The sequence below is a fragment of the Talpa europaea genome (genome assembly GCF_964194135.1).
Source record: "Talpa europaea genome assembly, chromosome: 3".
In the NCBI taxonomy this organism is placed as follows: Eukaryota; Metazoa; Chordata; class Mammalia; order Eulipotyphla; family Talpidae; genus Talpa; species Talpa europaea.
Genome location: NC_140069.1, coordinates 935,632 through 953,012, shown reverse-complemented (window position 1 = coordinate 953,012; position 17,381 = coordinate 935,632). Strand labels below are relative to the sequence as shown.

The 17,381-nt window shown below is 66.0% G+C and overlaps 1 protein-coding gene across 3 annotated transcripts in view; it reads left to right on the top strand.

The window, feature by feature from the left end:
- The window catches only part of ADGRB1 (adhesion G protein-coupled receptor B1), a gene marked incomplete at its 5' end in the record, with an annotated part of 57,211 nt that overhangs the window by 22,857 nt on the left and 16,973 nt on the right, over window positions 1–17,381 (top strand). For all 3 annotated transcript variants that reach the window (XM_084230209.1, XM_084230207.1, XM_084230208.1), the window contains one exon: window positions 13,806–13,947. In XM_084230209.1, the coding sequence (XP_084086335.1) occupies window positions 13,806–13,947 (142 nt within the window). The remainder of the gene's footprint in view (window positions 1–13,805; window positions 13,948–17,381) is intronic.

The window sequence follows — 17,381 nt, the reverse complement described above, 5'->3', positions numbered from 1 at the left end:
AGGATGGATGGATGGAGGATGGATGGATGGAGGATGGATGGATGGATGGATGGAGGATGGATGGAGGAGGGATGGATGGAGGGATGGATAGATGGATGGAGGAAGGATGGTGGATGGATGGAGGATGGATGCATGGATGGATGGAGGAGGGATGGATGGAGGGTGGGTGGATGGATAGATGGATGGATGGATGGAGGATGTATGGATGGATGGAGGATGGATGGATGGATGATGGATGGATGGATGGATAGAGAAAGGATGGATGGAGGATGGATGGATGGATGGCGGATGTATGGATGGAGGATGGATGGATGGATGAATGGATGAAGGATGGATGGAGGAGGGTGGATGGATGGATGGAGGATGGATGGATGGATGGAGGAAGGATAATGGATGGAGTAAGGATGAAGGATGGAAGAAGGATGATGGATGGTGGATGGATGGAGGATGGATGGATGGATGGATGGAGGGTGGATGGATGGATGAATGGAGGATGGATGGATGGATGATGGATGGATGGATGGAGGATGGATGGATGATGGATGGATGGTGGATGGATGGATCGATGGATGGATGGATGGGTGGGTGGATGGATGGATGGTGGATGGATGGAGGGAGGATGGATGGAGGATGGATAGATGGATGGAGGATGGATGGATGGAGGATGGATGGATGGAGGATGATGGATGGAGGAAGGATGATGGATGGTGGATGGATGGAGGATGGATGGATGGATGGAGGGTGGATGGATGGATGGATGGAGGATGGATGGATGAAGGATGGTGGATGGATGGAGGATGGATGGATGGATGGAGGGTGGATGGATGGATGGATGGAGGATGGATGAATGGATGGAGGGTGGATGGATGGAGGGTGGATGGATGGAGGATGGATGGATGGATGGATGGATGGAGGATGGATGGATGGATGGAGAAAGGATGATGGATGGAGGAAGGATGATGGATGGAGGAAGGATGATGGATGGTGGATGGATGGAGGATGGATGGGTGGATGGATGGAGGGTGGATGGATGGATGGATGGAGGATGGATGGATGGATGGATGGAGGATGGATGGATGGATGGATGGATGGATGGAGGAAGGATGGATGGATGGATGGATGGATGGATGGTGGGTGGATGGATGGATGGATGGATGGAGGATGGATGGATGGATGGATGGATGGAGGATGGATGGAGGAAGGATGATGGATGGATGGATGGAGGATGGATGGAGGATGGATGGTCAATGGATGGATGGATGGATGGATGGAGGATGGATTGATGGAGGATGGATGGATGGATGGATGGAGGATGGATGATGGATGAAGGATGGATGGATGGAGGGTGGATGGATGGATGGAGGATGGATGGATGGATGGAGGAAGGATGATGGATGGAGGAATGATTATGGATGGTGGATGGATAGAGGATGGATGGAGGGTGGATGGATGGATGGATGGAGGATGGATGGATGAAGAATGGATGGATGGAGGGTGGATGGATGGAGGATGGATGGATGGATGGATGGATTGTGGATGGATGGATGGAGGATGGATGGATGGATGGTGCATGGATGGATGGTGAATGGATGGATGGAGGATGGATGGAGGGTGGATGGATGGAGGATGGATAGATGGAGGATGGATGGATGGTGGATGGATGGATGGAGGATGGATGGATGGATGGGTGGGTGGGTGGATGGTGGTTGGATGGAGGATGGATGGAGGGAGGATGGATGGAGGATGGATAGATGGATGGAGGATGGATGGATGGAGGATGGATGGATGGAGGATGGATGGATGGAGGAAGGATGATGGGTAGAGGAAGGATGATGGATGGTGGATGGATGGAGGATGGATGGATGGATGGAGGGTGGATGGATGGATGGATGATGGATGGATGGATGGAGGATGGATGGATGGATGGTGAATGGATGGATGGTTGATGGATGGATGGAGAATGGATGGATGGATGGATGGGTGGGTGGATGGATGGATGGATGGTGGATCGATGGAGGATGGATGGATGGAGGATGGATGGGGGTTGGATGGATGGATAGATGGAGGATGGATGGATGGAGGATGGATGGATGGATGGATGGATGGATGGAGGAAGGATGGATGGATGGATGGAGGATGGATGGATGGATAGATGGAGGATGGATGGATGGAGAATGGATGGATGGATGGATGGAGGAAGGATGATGGATGGATGGATGGAGAATGGATGGATGGATGGATGGAGGAAGGATGATGGATGGATGGATGGAGGATGGATGGAGGATGGATGGATGGAGGATGGATGGTGGATGGATGGATGGAGGATGGATGGATGGATTGAGGATGGATGGATGGAGGATGGATTGAGGATGGATGGATGGATGGAGGATGGATGGAGGATGGATGGATGGATGGATGGAGGATGGATGGATGGAGGAAGGATGATGGGTGGAGGAAGGATGATGGATGGTGGATGGATGGAGGATGGATGGATGGATGGAGGGTGGATGGATGGATGGATGGAGGATGGATGGATGGATGGATGATGGATGGATGGATGGAGGATGGATGGATGGATGGTGAATGGATGGATGGTTGATGGATGGATGGAGGATGGATGGATGTATGGATGGGTGGGTGGATGGTTGGATGGATGGTGGATCGATGGAGGATGGATGGATGGAGGATGGATGGGGGTTGGATGGATGGATGGATGGAGGATGGATGGATGGAGGATGGATGGATGGATGGATGGATGGAGGAAGGATGGATGGATGGATGGAGGATGGATGGATGGATAGATGGAGGATGGATGGATGGAGAATGGATGGATGGATGGATGGAGGAAGGATGATGGATGGATGGATGGAGAATGGATGGATGGATGGATGGAGGAAGGATGATGGATGGATGGATGGAGGATGGATGGAGCATGGATGGATGGAGGATGGATGGTGGATGGATGGATGGAGGATGGATGGATGGAGGATGGATGGAGGATGGATGGATGGATGGAGGATGGATGGAGGGTGGATGGAGGAAGGATGGATGGAGGATGGATGGAGGATGGATGGATGGGTGGATGGATGGATGGTGGATGGATGGATGGAGGATGGATGGATGGATGGATGGATGGATGGAGGGTGGATGGATGGAGGATGGATGGAGGGTGGATGGATGGATGGATGGAGGATGGATGGATGGATGGATGGATGGAGGATGGATGGAGGATGGATGGAGGAAGGATGGATGGATGGATGGTGGATGGAGGATGGATGGAGGATGAGCAGTGCACAATTGGGTGCAGAACGGGCGGGTGGACAGCAGCTGAGTGGGCGCTGCTCGTCACTGAGCGTTGCCGTGATAGTTCCTTAGTCGCTTTGGTCTCGACCTCTGGGGGTGGGGCGTGGGTAGCGGCAGCCACACCAGGTGTGACTGTACTTCTAGATGTGAGTGTGCCCGGTGGAGGGTCAGTAATGGCTGTGAGGACCGTCGTGATCAAGAGGATGGAGGGCAGGTGGGCAGCCGGTGGGCGGGGGTGGAGGAGTTGGGGGGTGGGGGGTGATAGCGTGGGTGCGTGGATGGAGCTGTGGAAGGCGAGCGGGTTTCCGAGCACGGGCACCCAGGTGGTAGGTGGGTAACGGAAGCGTCGGGGGGCTTGAGGGGTGAGTGTTGGGCTGATGGACACTGAATGAGGGGTTAGGCGCGTGGACTGTGGTGGACCGAGCTGCCTGGCAGGGGACGGGCAGGGACGGGCGGATGCATCCAGGAGGGCGCGGTCAGCAGCAGGAGGTTGGGCGCACGGGAAGGGGGTCAGACGTGTCCGTTTCCTAGGACCCCACAACGGGTGGCATGTAGCTCCCTGGAATGCCACAGCTGGGTGCCCAGGACCGCGCCCTGAGGCCAGACGTCTGAAATCAAGGGCCAGGCGGGGTGGCCCCCCTCTGAAGGCTGTAGGGAATATTCCTCGGCGCCTCTGCCAACCTCTGGTCGCTCCAGACAGGCCCTGGCGCCCCTTGATTTGCATCAGTGTCACCTCCGGCTCCCGCGGCCTCCACGTGCCCCCCCGCGTGTCCTGCTCTGCCCGGCGGACACCGCCGCCGGCCGCAAGCTTATCCGAGCTCCAGCAGGACGTGCTCTGACGATCTCGCCGCGCGCGTGTCCGCAGAGACCCCGTGTGTAAACACTCCACATCCGCGGGCTCCGGGGCGCGCGTCGGTGGTCGGTGACGACGTGGCGTCTCCAGCCGAAGGCCGCCCGCCGGGGAGCCCGCCGGGAGGTGGGTGCCGACTGTGCCTGGCGGGGCGGGCGGCTGGGGGGTCGGCGTCCAGTGGATGCGGGCGGGCTGCGGCAGGCGGGGTTTACGGAAGGCCGGGCACCCCGCCCTGGGCATCGGACGGCTCCGGGTGTCCCCGGCCGACGAGGGGTGCCTGGTGCCGCCCTGGGGCGCGTCGGAGCGGAGCCTGCAGGCCGTCGTGGGGGCGCTAGCGGGAGCGGGTGTCGGCGCGGCGGGACCGAGCAGCCTCCCAGCGTCGCCGCTGTGTCCGCGTGGGGCCAGGCCGGGCTCAGCTCCCGTCTGCCCTGCCAGGGCAGCTCTCCCCGAAGACCCCTGGGGTCTCTGCCCCCACCATGTCCCGGCCCCTTTAAGAGCCTTCCCCCCAGCCCCCCACCCCCCCATAGGTTTCCTTGGAGAGAGGTGGGCCGGCCAGAGCGGAAGGGAGACTTGGCAGGGTCCCCCGGGGGCTGTCAGCGGCCGGTTCCCAGCCTGTTTCTCCCACGCCAGCTGGTCCCTGACGGGCGGCGGGCGGGAAGGGCGGCGGGAGGGGGTGCACAGAGGACCTCTTTGGTGCCTGGGAGGGTGATAAGCGTGGGGGTGCTTTCTGCTCCCCCACCTGGGCCGGGCTGGGCTGGGGGAGGGGTGCAGCGCTACTCTCGGCGAGACCACCCACCCCGCCAGGCCAGGCGCTGCTGGCAACTGCCCGGACTCAGCCCAGCCCTACCTTAGCACCCCGTCCTCCCCTGCCCCCCACAGTCTATCGGTGGGGGCCAGCGGCTGCTATCTCCCCCAGGGGCAGGGAGCTGGGAGGAACTGAGGGTCCTGGGGTCACAGCCACCTGTGCAGACCTGCCCCACCCCCACCCCCCCTCATGGTCCCTGCAGCTGGGACGAGACCCAGCTGCTTGGGGAGCCTCTCCACCTGGGCTGCACTAGCTCCTCCAGGCACGGCCCCTGCCCCATGGGCCCCTCAGGGCCCCTCCTTTGCTGCCCCTTGGGGCCAGTTAGGGCCAGGGCCATCCTCCAAGGCCCGTGCCCAGTTCCACCCCTGGAGCCCCATCTGCAGATTCCCACGCTGCGGGTCCCTGGGAGGGTTTGTTTCCTGTGGGCACCAGGAGCCCTCAACAGGAGGACAGGGGCAGTGGGGCGTGCCCCCATGGGACCCCTGCCCTGGGGCTGGGCTCGGCCACCCGTCCACTCACGCCCCCCCTTTTGCACCTTCTCGCCTGCCCTGGCCATCGCGGGTCTCTCCCTCTGTGTGCTCCTGCCCAGCAGGATGCCCTCCTGGTGCCTGGTGCTCTGGGCGCCCCACCCCGGCACAATGGGGTGGTGGGGGTAGCCGAAGGCAGGGGCTGGGTCCCACTGAGGTGGCTGGTCAGGACTGCCTGGCTCTTCAGTGCAGGACGCTGGCTCCCTTCCCCCAAACTGGCTGTGCAGCTCCAGCTCAGGTGCCTCGACCTGCCGTGGACCAGACGTGGCCACGTCCTCGGCCTAGGAGTGCCCAGGCCACTGCAGGGTAGGAAGCCGCGGTGCCTGCCTGCTGCCCCAGAGGACGCGCTGCCAGCTGCTGGGCCATGCGGCCTGGGCGTGGCAGGGCAGGGCAGGGTCCTGGGCAGGGAGCATGGGCGCATTGCAGGCGTGGGGCTGAGCAGCTGGACGTGTGCTGTTGCAGCTTGGCCTGCTCAGGCTGTGCCTCCCGGGCTGCATACCTGGCGCCCCGCCGGCACCTGGGAGCATCTCTGCGCTGTGGGTGGCGGTGAGTGTGACATCGTGAGGATGGCTGCAGTGCCAAGAGGCGGGGCTCAAGGGATGCCCCCTTCCACCAAGACCTGGGACTCTAAGGCAGCAATGCGGCGGAGGGGACAGCTGCCTGGTAGGGATGTTGGGGGGGACGGGGCACAATGGGAAGAGTGGGGGACTCTCTGGGAAGGACCTGGTTCTGGCCAGCACACAGGTGCTTCAGGGTGCAGCCGGCAGGCTTCCATCTGTCTGTCCTCCATCTGTCCATCCTCTGTCCATTTGCCATACCCTGAGTATTCATGGTAATGCCCCAACCACGCTGAGAGTGCACCCCTCACTCAACGCTTGGGGGGGGGGCCTACATCCCTGTGCTATAGGGATGTGCCTGGGGACAGGTGGTGCCCCTTTCCCACAGCAGAAACAGCTATCAACACCCCAGCCTGGGTGGCTGGGGGCAGGTGGTGCTGGTGCCAACCATGGGGGTGGCGCTGGTGGCCACAGGGCCCTGTGGTTTCTATGCTGGTGGTGGTGTTGCTCGTGGAGATGGTGGTGACAGCAATAGTGATAGTAAGATCTTCTCGGTCTTGTTGAAGTGGTAGTGACAGTCTGACTATATTGACAATGTTGGCAGTGGCCATGGCGATGGTGATGGTGGTGGTGGTGATGTTGATGGTGTTGATGATGATGGTGGTGGGGGTGATGGTGGTGATGGTGGTGGTGGTGATGGTGGTGATGATGGTGGTGATGGTGATGGTGGTGGTGATGGTGGTGATGGTGATGGTGATGGTGGTGGTGATGATGGTGGTGGTGATGGTGGTGATGGTTATGGTGGTGATGGTGGTGATGTTGGTGATGGTGGTGATGGTGGTGATGGTGGTGGTGGTGATGGTGGTGATGGTGGTGGTGGTGGTGGTGATGATGGTGATGGTGGTGGTGATGGGGATGATGGTGATGGTGGTGATGATGGTGGTGGTGATGGTGATGGTGGTGATGGTGATGGTGGTGGTGATGATGGTGGTGGTGATGGTGGTGATGGTTATGGTGGTGATGATGGTGATGATGGTGATGGTGGTAATGGTGATGGTGGTGATGTTGGTGATGGTGGTGATGGTGGTAATGGTGATGGTGGTGATGTTGGTGATGGTGGTGATGGTGGTGATGGTGGTGGTGGTGATGGTGATGGTGGTGATGGTGGTGGTGGTGGTGGTGATGATGGTGATGGTGGTGGTGATGGGGATGATGGTGATGGTGGTGATGATGGTGGTGGTGATGGTGATGGTGGTGATGGTGATGGTGGTGGTGATGGTGGTGATGGTGATGGTGGTGGTGATGGTGATGGTGGTGATGGTGATGATGGTGGTGATGGTGATGGTGGTGATGGTGCCGATGGTGCCGATGGTGGTGATGGTGATGGTGGTGATGGTGATAGTGGTGATGGTGGTGGTGATGGTGGTGGTGATAGTGGTGATGGTGGTGGTGATGATGGTGGTGATGGTGATGGTGGTGATGGTGATGGCGGTGGTCATGGTGATGGTGGTGATGGTGGTGGTGGTGGTGGTGGTGGTGGTGGTGGTGGTGGTGGTGGTGATGTTGGTGATGGTGATGGTGATGGTGGTGGTGATGGTGGTGATGGTGATGGTGGTGATAGTGGTGATGGTGGTGGTGGTGATGGTGGTGATGGTGATGATGGTGGTGATGGTGATGGTGATGGTGGTGGTGATGGTGGTGGTGATGGTGGTGGTGGTGATGGTGATGGCGGTGATGGTGATGGTGATGGTAATGGTGGTGGTGGTGGTGATGGTGATGGTGGTGGTGGTGCTGATGATGGTGGTGATGATGTGTTGGCAGTGGCAACACAGTGGCAATGACTTTTGTTCTGATGTTGATAGCTATGAGGGTGTGGATGCTGGTAACAGTAAAGGTGTTGGTTGGGCTCAGCTCTTTGAGGGGTTCTGACCCCTCCTCCTGTGGAACCAGGAAGCACCACAGCACAGCTAACTACCAGCGTGTGGCCACAAAAGCCGGTGCAGCGGGGGTGGGGGTAGACGGAGAGCAGGGGCCAGAGCAGGCCGCCATGGTCTCTGGGCACAGAGGCTGTGCCACTGTGGTGGGTGTTGAGGTGTGGAGTGTGTTAGAGTTGCAGGGGCCCTCAGAGCTCTGTGCCCGCACAGGCCCTGGCACAGCAGCCCAGGCATGCTTGGGGAGTGAGTGGGCTAGAGCCCGGGGGAGGGTTAGCCCTGGGCGGGGTGAAGACGCAGGGCCGAGCACGCAGGTCGCCAGGCCAGACCCGAGTGAGAAGTGAAGGCCCGGCCAGCCCGTCTCTGACCTGGGTGGCGTGGGCAGGTGGAGGGGCTACAGGTCTCTGCCATCCTAGGACAGGTCACTTCCCTTGGGGCTGGGGAGCCAGGGCCCACCCTCTGCAGGGGTCCTGTGGGGCGCCCTGGTGGGTGGGGGTTTTGGAGCAGAGCTCTGGACCTTGGGGTGTTCTGGGTTTCAGCCCGGATGGGGGAGTATCCAGGGCTGAAGCCCTGAGGCCGGTGCGGCCGGCGCCAGGAGGGAGCCAGGACAGGGCTTCTCGGCGCCATGAGGAACTTGAGAAGCTGAAGGCCCAGTCCAGACTCAGGGATGCTGCGTGAGGCTAGACACTGTCCTTGCAGGAGAGGCAGGGCGCCAGCCCTCGGCAGGGACGTGGGCCCAAGGGACAGGCCTCACCTGGCAGCTCACAGCAGGGTCTCCCAGGGCCGGGTGGGGCGGCAGATACGGGTCCCCTCCATGCCACAGGCATTGCCCTTGGTCCTGGATGAGGACTGGGGACGGACCGGCCTAGCCAGAAGCAGCTAGGGGGCCAGGCGGGGAGGGGCAGTTGAGGGGCTCCTTGCCAAGGCAGCAGCTGAGGGACAGGGCGCAGTCAGCCCGGGGACAGGCAGGTGTGGGCCCAAGGGGCGGGCCAGACCTAGGCCAGGGCAGAAGCTGCATTCTAGGCCGCCTGAACTGGCCCGCGTGGGTGGGGTGACTCAGGGCCTGGAGTGGGGGCCGCAATAGCTGGGCAGGACCCGGTGGAGGGCCCTCAGCTTATGTGGGCAGGCGTCCCTGCAGAGGATGCCCACATGCACCAGGATCTGGGGCTCAGCGGCCAGGGGGCTCAGGGGCATCTGTTGTGGGGTGCAAGCTCACAGGGAAAGCTGGCTGGGGGGCACAAGGAACACCAGGACATCAAGCATCCCAAAGACCAGACCGAAGAGTTTTGAGGGGCTCTGGAAGCCCTGGCTGCAGCATGCTTGGCCGCCCCCCGCTCCCACGGGCCCACTGCAGCTCTGCTGTGTGGGAGGACGCCTATGAGTCATTCACACTCCAGTGTGAATTAGCCCATCAAATCCCAGGGGACCCCGAGGCGCACAGCCCCATAATAGCACCTGCTCCGTGGGCGCAGAGGCTTCGTGAGCACAGTGGAGGCCCGGCTGGGTGGGTGGGTGGGCTCTGGCAGGCGAGGGGCTCTGCTGCTCCCTCTGGGTCCACATGGACCCGACAGCCCTGAACCCCACTCTGGTGAGGCTGCGACCACTTCACAGGGGAGGCCGCTGCTCCGAGGCCCTAAGGCCCGGCCCCCGGGCCAGGCTGGACCGCCGCTAGCGGGCAAGGCCAGGTGGCCAGTGGCAGGTGCGCGGCTGAGCCTTCTCTGGGGCCTCCTGGCTCCTGCCCGTCCTGACCCCGGGAGGTGCCTGTGGCTGCTGCCTGCACAGGGCGGGCCCGCTGCCCGCTGCCCGCTGGGGGCTGCCTTCCCTGAGCCACCTCATTTGCGAAGAGGTGGGACGCGCAGTGGCCTGGCGTGGGGCGCCGGCGGAAGCGAGGGGGGTTCTGCGCGGTGGGGTGCTGGGTTGGGGAAGCTGCGTCAGGGGGTGGTGGTCCCTGAGACAGCTGGGCCTCTGCTCCAGGGAGGCGGCGCGTGGCCCGGCTGATTCCAGCCACAAGCGCCGAGCAGGGGCGAGGGGGCCGGCGGGGCCGGGGCCGCAGGTAGAGGCCACGGAGGCCGAGCTGCCGTCAGGCCGGCCGGTGCCTGGGCAGGGCAGCGGGTGGCAGGGAGGGGCAGCTTTCCGGGGCTCTGTGGGCCGGCAGGGTGTGGGGTACACGCTGCTCCATCTGGGGGCATGTGACGTAGTTCCCCGGTGGGCGGGGCCGGCCTCCCCTGGGTGCTGGTGTGTTGGAAGGGGGCGAGGGAGCCCGGCAGGGCTGCTGGGGAGCAGCGCGGGGCCATGCGGGGAGGAGGCGCCGCCGTGGGGCCGGGCGCTGGCCGAGGCCGATGGTGGCGTTGGGGCCAGCCAGGCCAGGCGGCCAGCGTGGCAGGCTCTGGGGCGCAGCGGGGCAGCAGGCCCAGGGCTTTCTCGAGACCCACGAGGAGCAGGCGGCCAGGAGCCCGGGGGTGTGGGAACTGGAGGGGGTGGCCGCGTGTCCTGGGGAGAGGGGAGTGAACAGCAGTGCCGGAGGTGAGGGGCGCTGAGACTGAGGCGCTCGGGCCTGCAGGCGGCAGGGAAAAGGCCTCAGCCCAGGGCCAGGATGCGCCGTTGGCACGAGCCTGGTGTGGAGGGCGCTGGCTCGGGCAGGGCAGGGCTCAGGGGGAGTGAGACAGACAGGAAAGGGCCCGGGTCTGGTGGCCATGGCCTGCAGGCTGGGGCCCCGGGCTGATGGGGGAGGCGAGGCTTGCACTGGAAGCGCTGACCCAAGGGTGCCTCGCCCTCCCCCACCCTGGCTGTCTCCTGGGGGCCCTGCCCTCTTGCCCTGGGCGCTGCAGCCCCACCCCTAGGACCTAAGGAGGGGCAGGGCAGGTGTCACTGACCTGGATTTCCCGGGCTTGCACCCAGAGGGGGGCCGGCTCTGTGACCCAGATACCCAGGGTCAGCGGCTCAGAGGAGAGATGGTCAGCGGGGAGGCCCTGCGAGGGCCTGGCCTGGCCAAGGTCCAGGTGGGGCCGGTCTGCGCAGCCACCCCGGGGGAGGGAGGCAGGTGCCGGGGCTGGCTCCACCTGCCAGAGGCCGGGCCCTGAAGGTGCTTGCGATGCGAGCCAGTGCCCAGGGGCAGGGGCAGAGGGCCCAGCTGCTGGGCAGGAAGCCTGCGCTGATGGGGTCTTTGGGGGCGCTGGACCGGCGGGGGCCGGCACGCCCTCTGCTGGTCAGGAGCTCGGCTTGTCCTTGGGGTCCCTTGGGGTCTGCTCTTCAGAGCGGCTAGTTCGGATGCAGACCTGGCCCCTGCCCTCCTGCTGTGGGCCTTGGGCAGTTGAGCCCCCTCTGACCTTCGCTTCTGCTCAGCAGACCGCCGAGGGCCCCCGCAGAGACGGAACAAGAACGCGCAGGCGCGGACGCTCCTCGCTGAGCTTGGGGAGGGGCGCGGGGTCCGGTGCTCCTGGCTCTGTGGAGCCAGGCGGGCTCCCCGGACGCAGGCTCCAGGGGACCCTGGGGCAGGGGTGAGGCCAGGACCGGGAACCCGCACAGCACCCCAGTGGGGGCCGGGTGCGCCCCAGACAGCTTCCGGGGTGATGGTAGAGTGTCCACCTGGGCGGCCAGCCTGGCCAGCGGGCTCTAGACCAGGGCACATGGCCCAAGGCTGCACAGCAGCCCCCACGGACGGAGCCCCTCCCTCCGCGCAGCCCCGCGCTCTGGGACCGCAGGGGCCCCACGGCCCTCCCGCATGGCCTCCGGCCAGCCTGGCGGCTACCACCAGTGCCGCCGCTGCCAGGCCGCTGCTCCCACCCTGCGGTGGGAGCTGACCTGTGCTGACCTGTGCCCCCAGCATGCCTCAGGCCGAGGGGTTGCCTGGCTCAGAGGGGTGAGGGGCACCCAGGCCTGGCCTCCTGGAGAGGGCTGGGGTTTGCACACAGGGCTGCACCTCTGAGTCCAGCTCTCAGACGCCCCCGCTGCCCAGTTGACGGGAGGGGCACGCCTCCAGGGAGGCCGCAGGGTCTGGCGTGGTGTGTGGGCCACGCTGGTGTGAGCAGCGCCCTCGTGGAGGGACAGACACAGCGGTGTGAGGCGCGGTCAGCCCAGCAAGCACTCTGCCCCGTCCAGTGTGGCACTGCGGGGCCAGGGTGTGGTGGGGGCAGCCCGGGGCCCAGGATCAACCTCTGCAGGGGCGCAGGGGACCAGCTGGGCGAGCGCAGGGTGCACCCTTCCAGCCGATCACATCTCCCGCCCCGGGCAGGGGAAAGGCCCCCCCTCTGGAGGCACCTGGCACCTCTGCCGGACGGCCCGTGGCTGGCAGGTGGGAGGTAGCCCGCGGCAGCCCCGGTGTCTGGGCCAAGGCCATGGCCCCACCCCGGCCCTGCTGGGCTGGGTTCGCCGCAGAGCTTCGGGGAGCCTGAGGTCAAGGTCTCTGTGGCTCGTCCCTCTGCCTCGTGTTTGGAGCCCCCAAAACACATGAGCATCGCACCCCAGGCCCCAAGGAGTCAGGGCCAGGCCTGGGAGGGGCATCCCCTCTTCTCTTGGGCAGGCGGGGGGCCAGGCCACAGAACCCTCACCCTCCCGGCGCCCTCCTGGGTGCCCCCCAGCTCTGCCTTGCTGTCTCTTTGGGTGCCTCTTGCCCACTGGCCTGTTTCCTGCTCTAAGACGGGCCCTTCCCTGAGGGGAATCAGGAGAGCAAGACAGGTGTGGGCGTTTCCCGGCCAGGCCCTGTCCCCTGGGTGGGGCTGGAAGCTCAGAAGAGACTGCAACAGCCCAAGCTCTGCAGAAACCACTCTGGGCCCCCGGTGCTGCAGCCGGCGCCCCCAGTGCTTCTGGGGTGCCCGGCAGGGCTGACAGGCCTCTCCCCTCCTCCTCCCTCCCTACCTTCCCGCTTTAGGGTTCAGCAACTGGCAGGGCAGGGGTCCCCAGGGTGCCAGGTTAGGAGGGAGTGGGGCTGGAGGGCGGCTGCTGCTGCTCCCCGTCCTCAGGCTGCGAGTGGCTGGAGCTGCAGCTCCGGATCTGGGGCTGCAGGGCCTCCCTGCCGGGCCAGAACTGTCTCCCCAAATCCCGGGCGGCCTGGTCCCCGGCTCTCTGAAGAGGGGTGAGGCCCTTTTGGGCCCTGGATCCTGAGCTGTGGCCCCTGAACTGCTGCTTGTCTGTGTCTAGGGAGCACGCAGCCCCCGGAGCCACCCCACCCCCCCCAGCCCCTGGGCAGTGGCGGGCACTGTCCAGCACCCCCTTGGGCTGGGGGCAGGCCCAGCTGAGGCCAGGACACCCCCAGTTCCTGGACATGGGGGGGCCTCCTGGCCTCCTGCCCTCCCCGGCAGGCAGGGAGGGCCCTTCGGGTGGGCGGCAGGAGGGGCCGAGCCAGGCCCCGGCGGGGGCGGGTGTGGGGGATGGGGCGCTCCCAAGGTCACCCGCGCCCGGGCTGGGGGCGGGGGGGGGGGGGGCCGGGGGGCCGTGGGGCCGGAGGCCGGCGCCCCCGCCCGCCGCGCCCTCCTCTCCTCCCGGCCGGCGGGCCCGCGGGTGCGGCGGGGGCGGGGTGCGCGGCGGGCTGCGGGCCAGCTCCGGGCCGCCGGCTCCCGCCCGGCCGCGCTCCCGCGACTCGCTCTCCCGTGGCTCGGCTCGGCTCCGGCCCCGGCTCCGGCCCCGGCTCCGGCTCCGGCTCCGGCTCCGGCTCCGGCTCGGCGGCGGCGCGGCCATGGGGCGCGGGGCGCGGGGGGCCGGCGGCGGGGCGGGCGCGCGGCGGGCGCAGGTGCGGGCGGCGGGGCCGGGCCGGGGCGGGGGCCGGGCCGGGCCGGGCGGGCCGGGCCGGGCCGCGCCGCCGCTCACGCCGCCCTGTCTCCCCCCGCCCCGCCCCAGACCCTCCCCCCCTGCCCCCCCGCAGCTCGGGCCCTGGTCCTGGCGCGGCTGCCGCACGGTGCCCCTCGACGCCCTCCGGACGCGCTGCCTCTGTGACCGGCTCTCCACCTTCGCCATCTTGGCCCAGCTCAGCGCCGACGCGGTGAGCCCCGCGGGCGGCGGGCGGGGGTCGCGGCGGGCGGGGCCGGGCGGGGCCGCGCGAGGGGAGGGGGCGGGCGCGCCCGGAGGGGGCGGGCGGGCTGGGCCGAGGGCGCGGGCCTGACCTGGGGCGCCCCGCGCTCCTGCGCTCGCCCCGCGCCCCCTCAGCGGAGGCTGCGCCCGGCCAGTGGGGGGGCGCCTTCCTCCGAGCCTGTCCTCGCCCCCCAAGGCCCCCGTCTGTGGGGGCGGCTGTGTCCCCGGCGGCCCGTGTGGCCAGGTGGGGGGCCGAGCCAGATCTGCCCCCCAAGGCCCCCTCGGCTGGGAAGCCTCCTTTTTGTTCTGTGATTCTTGCGGGGACCGCTGGTTTCCATGGAAACGGCATCTGGGGCCAGTTCTGTCTGGGGCCCTGGGTGCTGGGCTGCCCACGGAGGCTGGCGGACTCTCACGCCAGGGCTGGGCGCACCCACGGCCCCGGGAGGACGGGCCGGGGCACGGGGCCCACCACGGAGGCTCCCAGACCCCAGCCCAGGCCCGGCGCGGGGGGCCCTTGGGAGGCAGCTGTGGGCCAGTCGGAGGAGGGGACGTGGTCTTCCTGGACCCCTCGGATGGAGCGGCACAGCCTGACCCCCAGGACCCCAGGCTTGCCGTGGAAGGGGCCTCCCAGCGCACAGAGAGCATCCCCCACCCTTAGTCCTCTGGGACACAGGTCTGGGGACGTCAGCGGGTCCCTGGGGACAGACCGGAGCGCCCCTCATGCTCACCGCCACTGTGCCCCTCCGTGGGCAGGGGCTGGAGCGTGGGAGCCGGGGCTCCGTGGGGCCCAGGAGGGGCGCTGCCCAAGGCCTAGGGGAGTCTGGCTGGACAAGGTGCCACCCCCGCCAGGCCCTTCCTGCTCTCGCTGGTTTGGGAGTCAGGGTCTCAGAGGGGGCTGCCAGCACCCCCCGGGGCCTGGAAGTGGGGTTTTCTGCGTCGGTGGCCAACATTCCGGGGGCACCTAGATGGGCAGGGAGCCGCCAAGGTCTCCTGCTTACCCTGGCCTTGGGGGCGGGGCTTCTCCGCCCAGTGTGTGAGGAGGCCTGGGGGCGGGCGGGCGCTGTGGAGTGGGGCGCCCGCACCTGTCTCCAGCGTCAGTGCCTCCGACTGTGCCTTCTCCACCTGCCCTGCAGCCTCAGTGTCCCCTCCGGGAGGTGGAGGTGGTCCTGGGTCACTCCCGGGGCTGTGAGGCATGAGCAGTTGGCAGGGGACTCCAGGGACAGTGCCCACCTGAGGACAGCGGCGCCTGGGCATGGGGAGCCTGCCAGGCGAGGCGCCGGGGCCGGGCGGGGCCGGGCATGGAGAGCCTTCCCAGGGGCTCTGAGCTTGCCCCCAGGGGGCTGGTGGGGGCAGCCAGCACACAGCCCAGTCTGGGAAGGTTTGAGACCCTGGTGGGGTCAACAGCCAGGGCACTCCTGTGCCAGCCTGACCTGCTGCCGCGGGGCGCACAGAGGCGTGACGCAGGCTGGAGCACGGGGCCGGCTTCATGTAGGAGACCAGGCGGAGGGTGAGGCTGCGGGGCCCCCAGCCCAACAGCGGGGCAGGCAGCCCAGAGTCTCAGTCCCCGCCCCCTGTGAGATGGGGTAGCAGCCCTCTGTCTGCCCCTGCGACCCTCTCAGGGCAGAGGTAGGCTCAGCCCCTCCCTCGGCAGCTGCCCGCAGACCCCAGGGCAGCCTCCCGACACCTCTGGCCCAGTTCAGAGTGACCCCAGAGCGGGGCCAGGAGGGACAGAGCTGAGGGGCCACGGCTGCCACGCAGCCCCTCACCGTGCTGGACCCCAGCACCGCCCCTGAGGGCCACGGGGCCGGCGGGGGACAGGTGGAGCAGCTCCCAGAGTGCCTTGGGAGGCATGCGGGAGGCGGGGGTTGCAGTGGGAGTCTGAGGGGGAGTGGGGTCGCCAGCACAGCTTCTTGGGAAGGATGATGGCCGTCCCCAGGAGGGGGCACGGCCGCCAGGGAAGGGTGGGCATGCGGGACGGGGCTGCCCTGGCCAGGGGGAGAGATGGGGCTACTGACCGCTCCTGCTCCTGCCAGGGTGGGAGGGACGGGGCGGGCACAGGGATTCGGGTCTGTGCCAGCGAGGCTGTGGGCACCCTGGGGTGTGGTATGGCCTCCGGGGTGGAATCTGCACCACGGACCTGAGGGACACAGGAGAGATGGGGAGCCCGAGAGTAATGACACCCCGGGCCAAGTGGGGAGTGAGTGGCACCAGACCCGGGCTGCCCTGCGGACCCGGCGCGGACAGTGCCACACCCACTGCGGCCGCTGCTGCTGGAGCCTGAGTACCTGCTCTGGGTCGCATCTGGGATGGGAAGGTGCCGCCTACCTAGTTGCGGGGGATTGACAGGTGAGGGCCATGGACCCAGCGCCGCCCGGCGTGGAGTGGTGTGTGGGAGCACAGCCGGCTGGTGTGTCTGTGAGGGGCCTAGCACCAGCCACCGGTCTAGCCAGGGCCAGGGTGCGACCAGGGTCAGGGCTCAGGGTGGGACCAGGGTCAGGGCTTGGGGTGACCAGGGTCAGAGCTTGGGGTGACCAGGTTCAGGGCCTGGGGTGGCCATGGTCAGGGCTCAGAGTGACCAGGGTCAGGGCTGCATGTGTGACCAGCGCCAGCCTGTGTGGGTCCGGGTGCCGTCTGTGTGACATGTGCACCACGCCATGCGGGGCCTGGTGGGGATGGTGCCGTAGGAAGGACATCCATAATCAGGGCTCCTAAGATTCCAGGGTATTTCAGAAAAGTTGGGGAGCAGAGAATTCGTGCGTGTGGAGCTACAAGCATTGAGAGAAGCCACAAGCGGGACAGCCCGCGAGAGCGCCCAGAAGCTGGGCCTGGTTCCACTAGATGTTCGGTGGGGCGGTGGCCTCTGCGCTGGGGAAGAGCAGCTCTGTGAGGTCAGGGGAGCGCACTGGGCCAGAGGCAGCATGTGCAAAGGTCCGGGGGCAGCACAGGGCCAGGCCAAGTGCAGGTCCCTGCAGGAGACTGGGTAGCTTCCGCCTTGTGTCTGTGTGGGCTAGGGCCAGTCTCTTGCCCCGGAGGTCAAGTCCCAACAGGCCTGGATTTCCCGAACACCCCCACCCTCCCATTCTGTCACCTGTCCTCTCCCCATATTGCTCAGGGCCTGCAGGGCCTGGCTGTCTGGAGGGAGGGGTAACTGGCTGGAGAGGCGGAGGAGGGAGTGGCAGGCAGGTGGTCAGGCTGGCGGGCGCGGGGCTGCCCGGCCCAGCAGAGCAGACGGAGGCAGATGGCTTGGAGCAGGTGTGAGCTGCTCAACCGGCCGCCTCTGACCCGCTTGGCCGGCCGGCTCTCGGCCAGCCCGGTGTCCTGGAAAAGTTGACTGAGGTCACTCTGCCTCCCACCCCTTCCTAAGCCACTGACCTCCCAGCCCTGGGTCACTTGGGGGCAGCATGG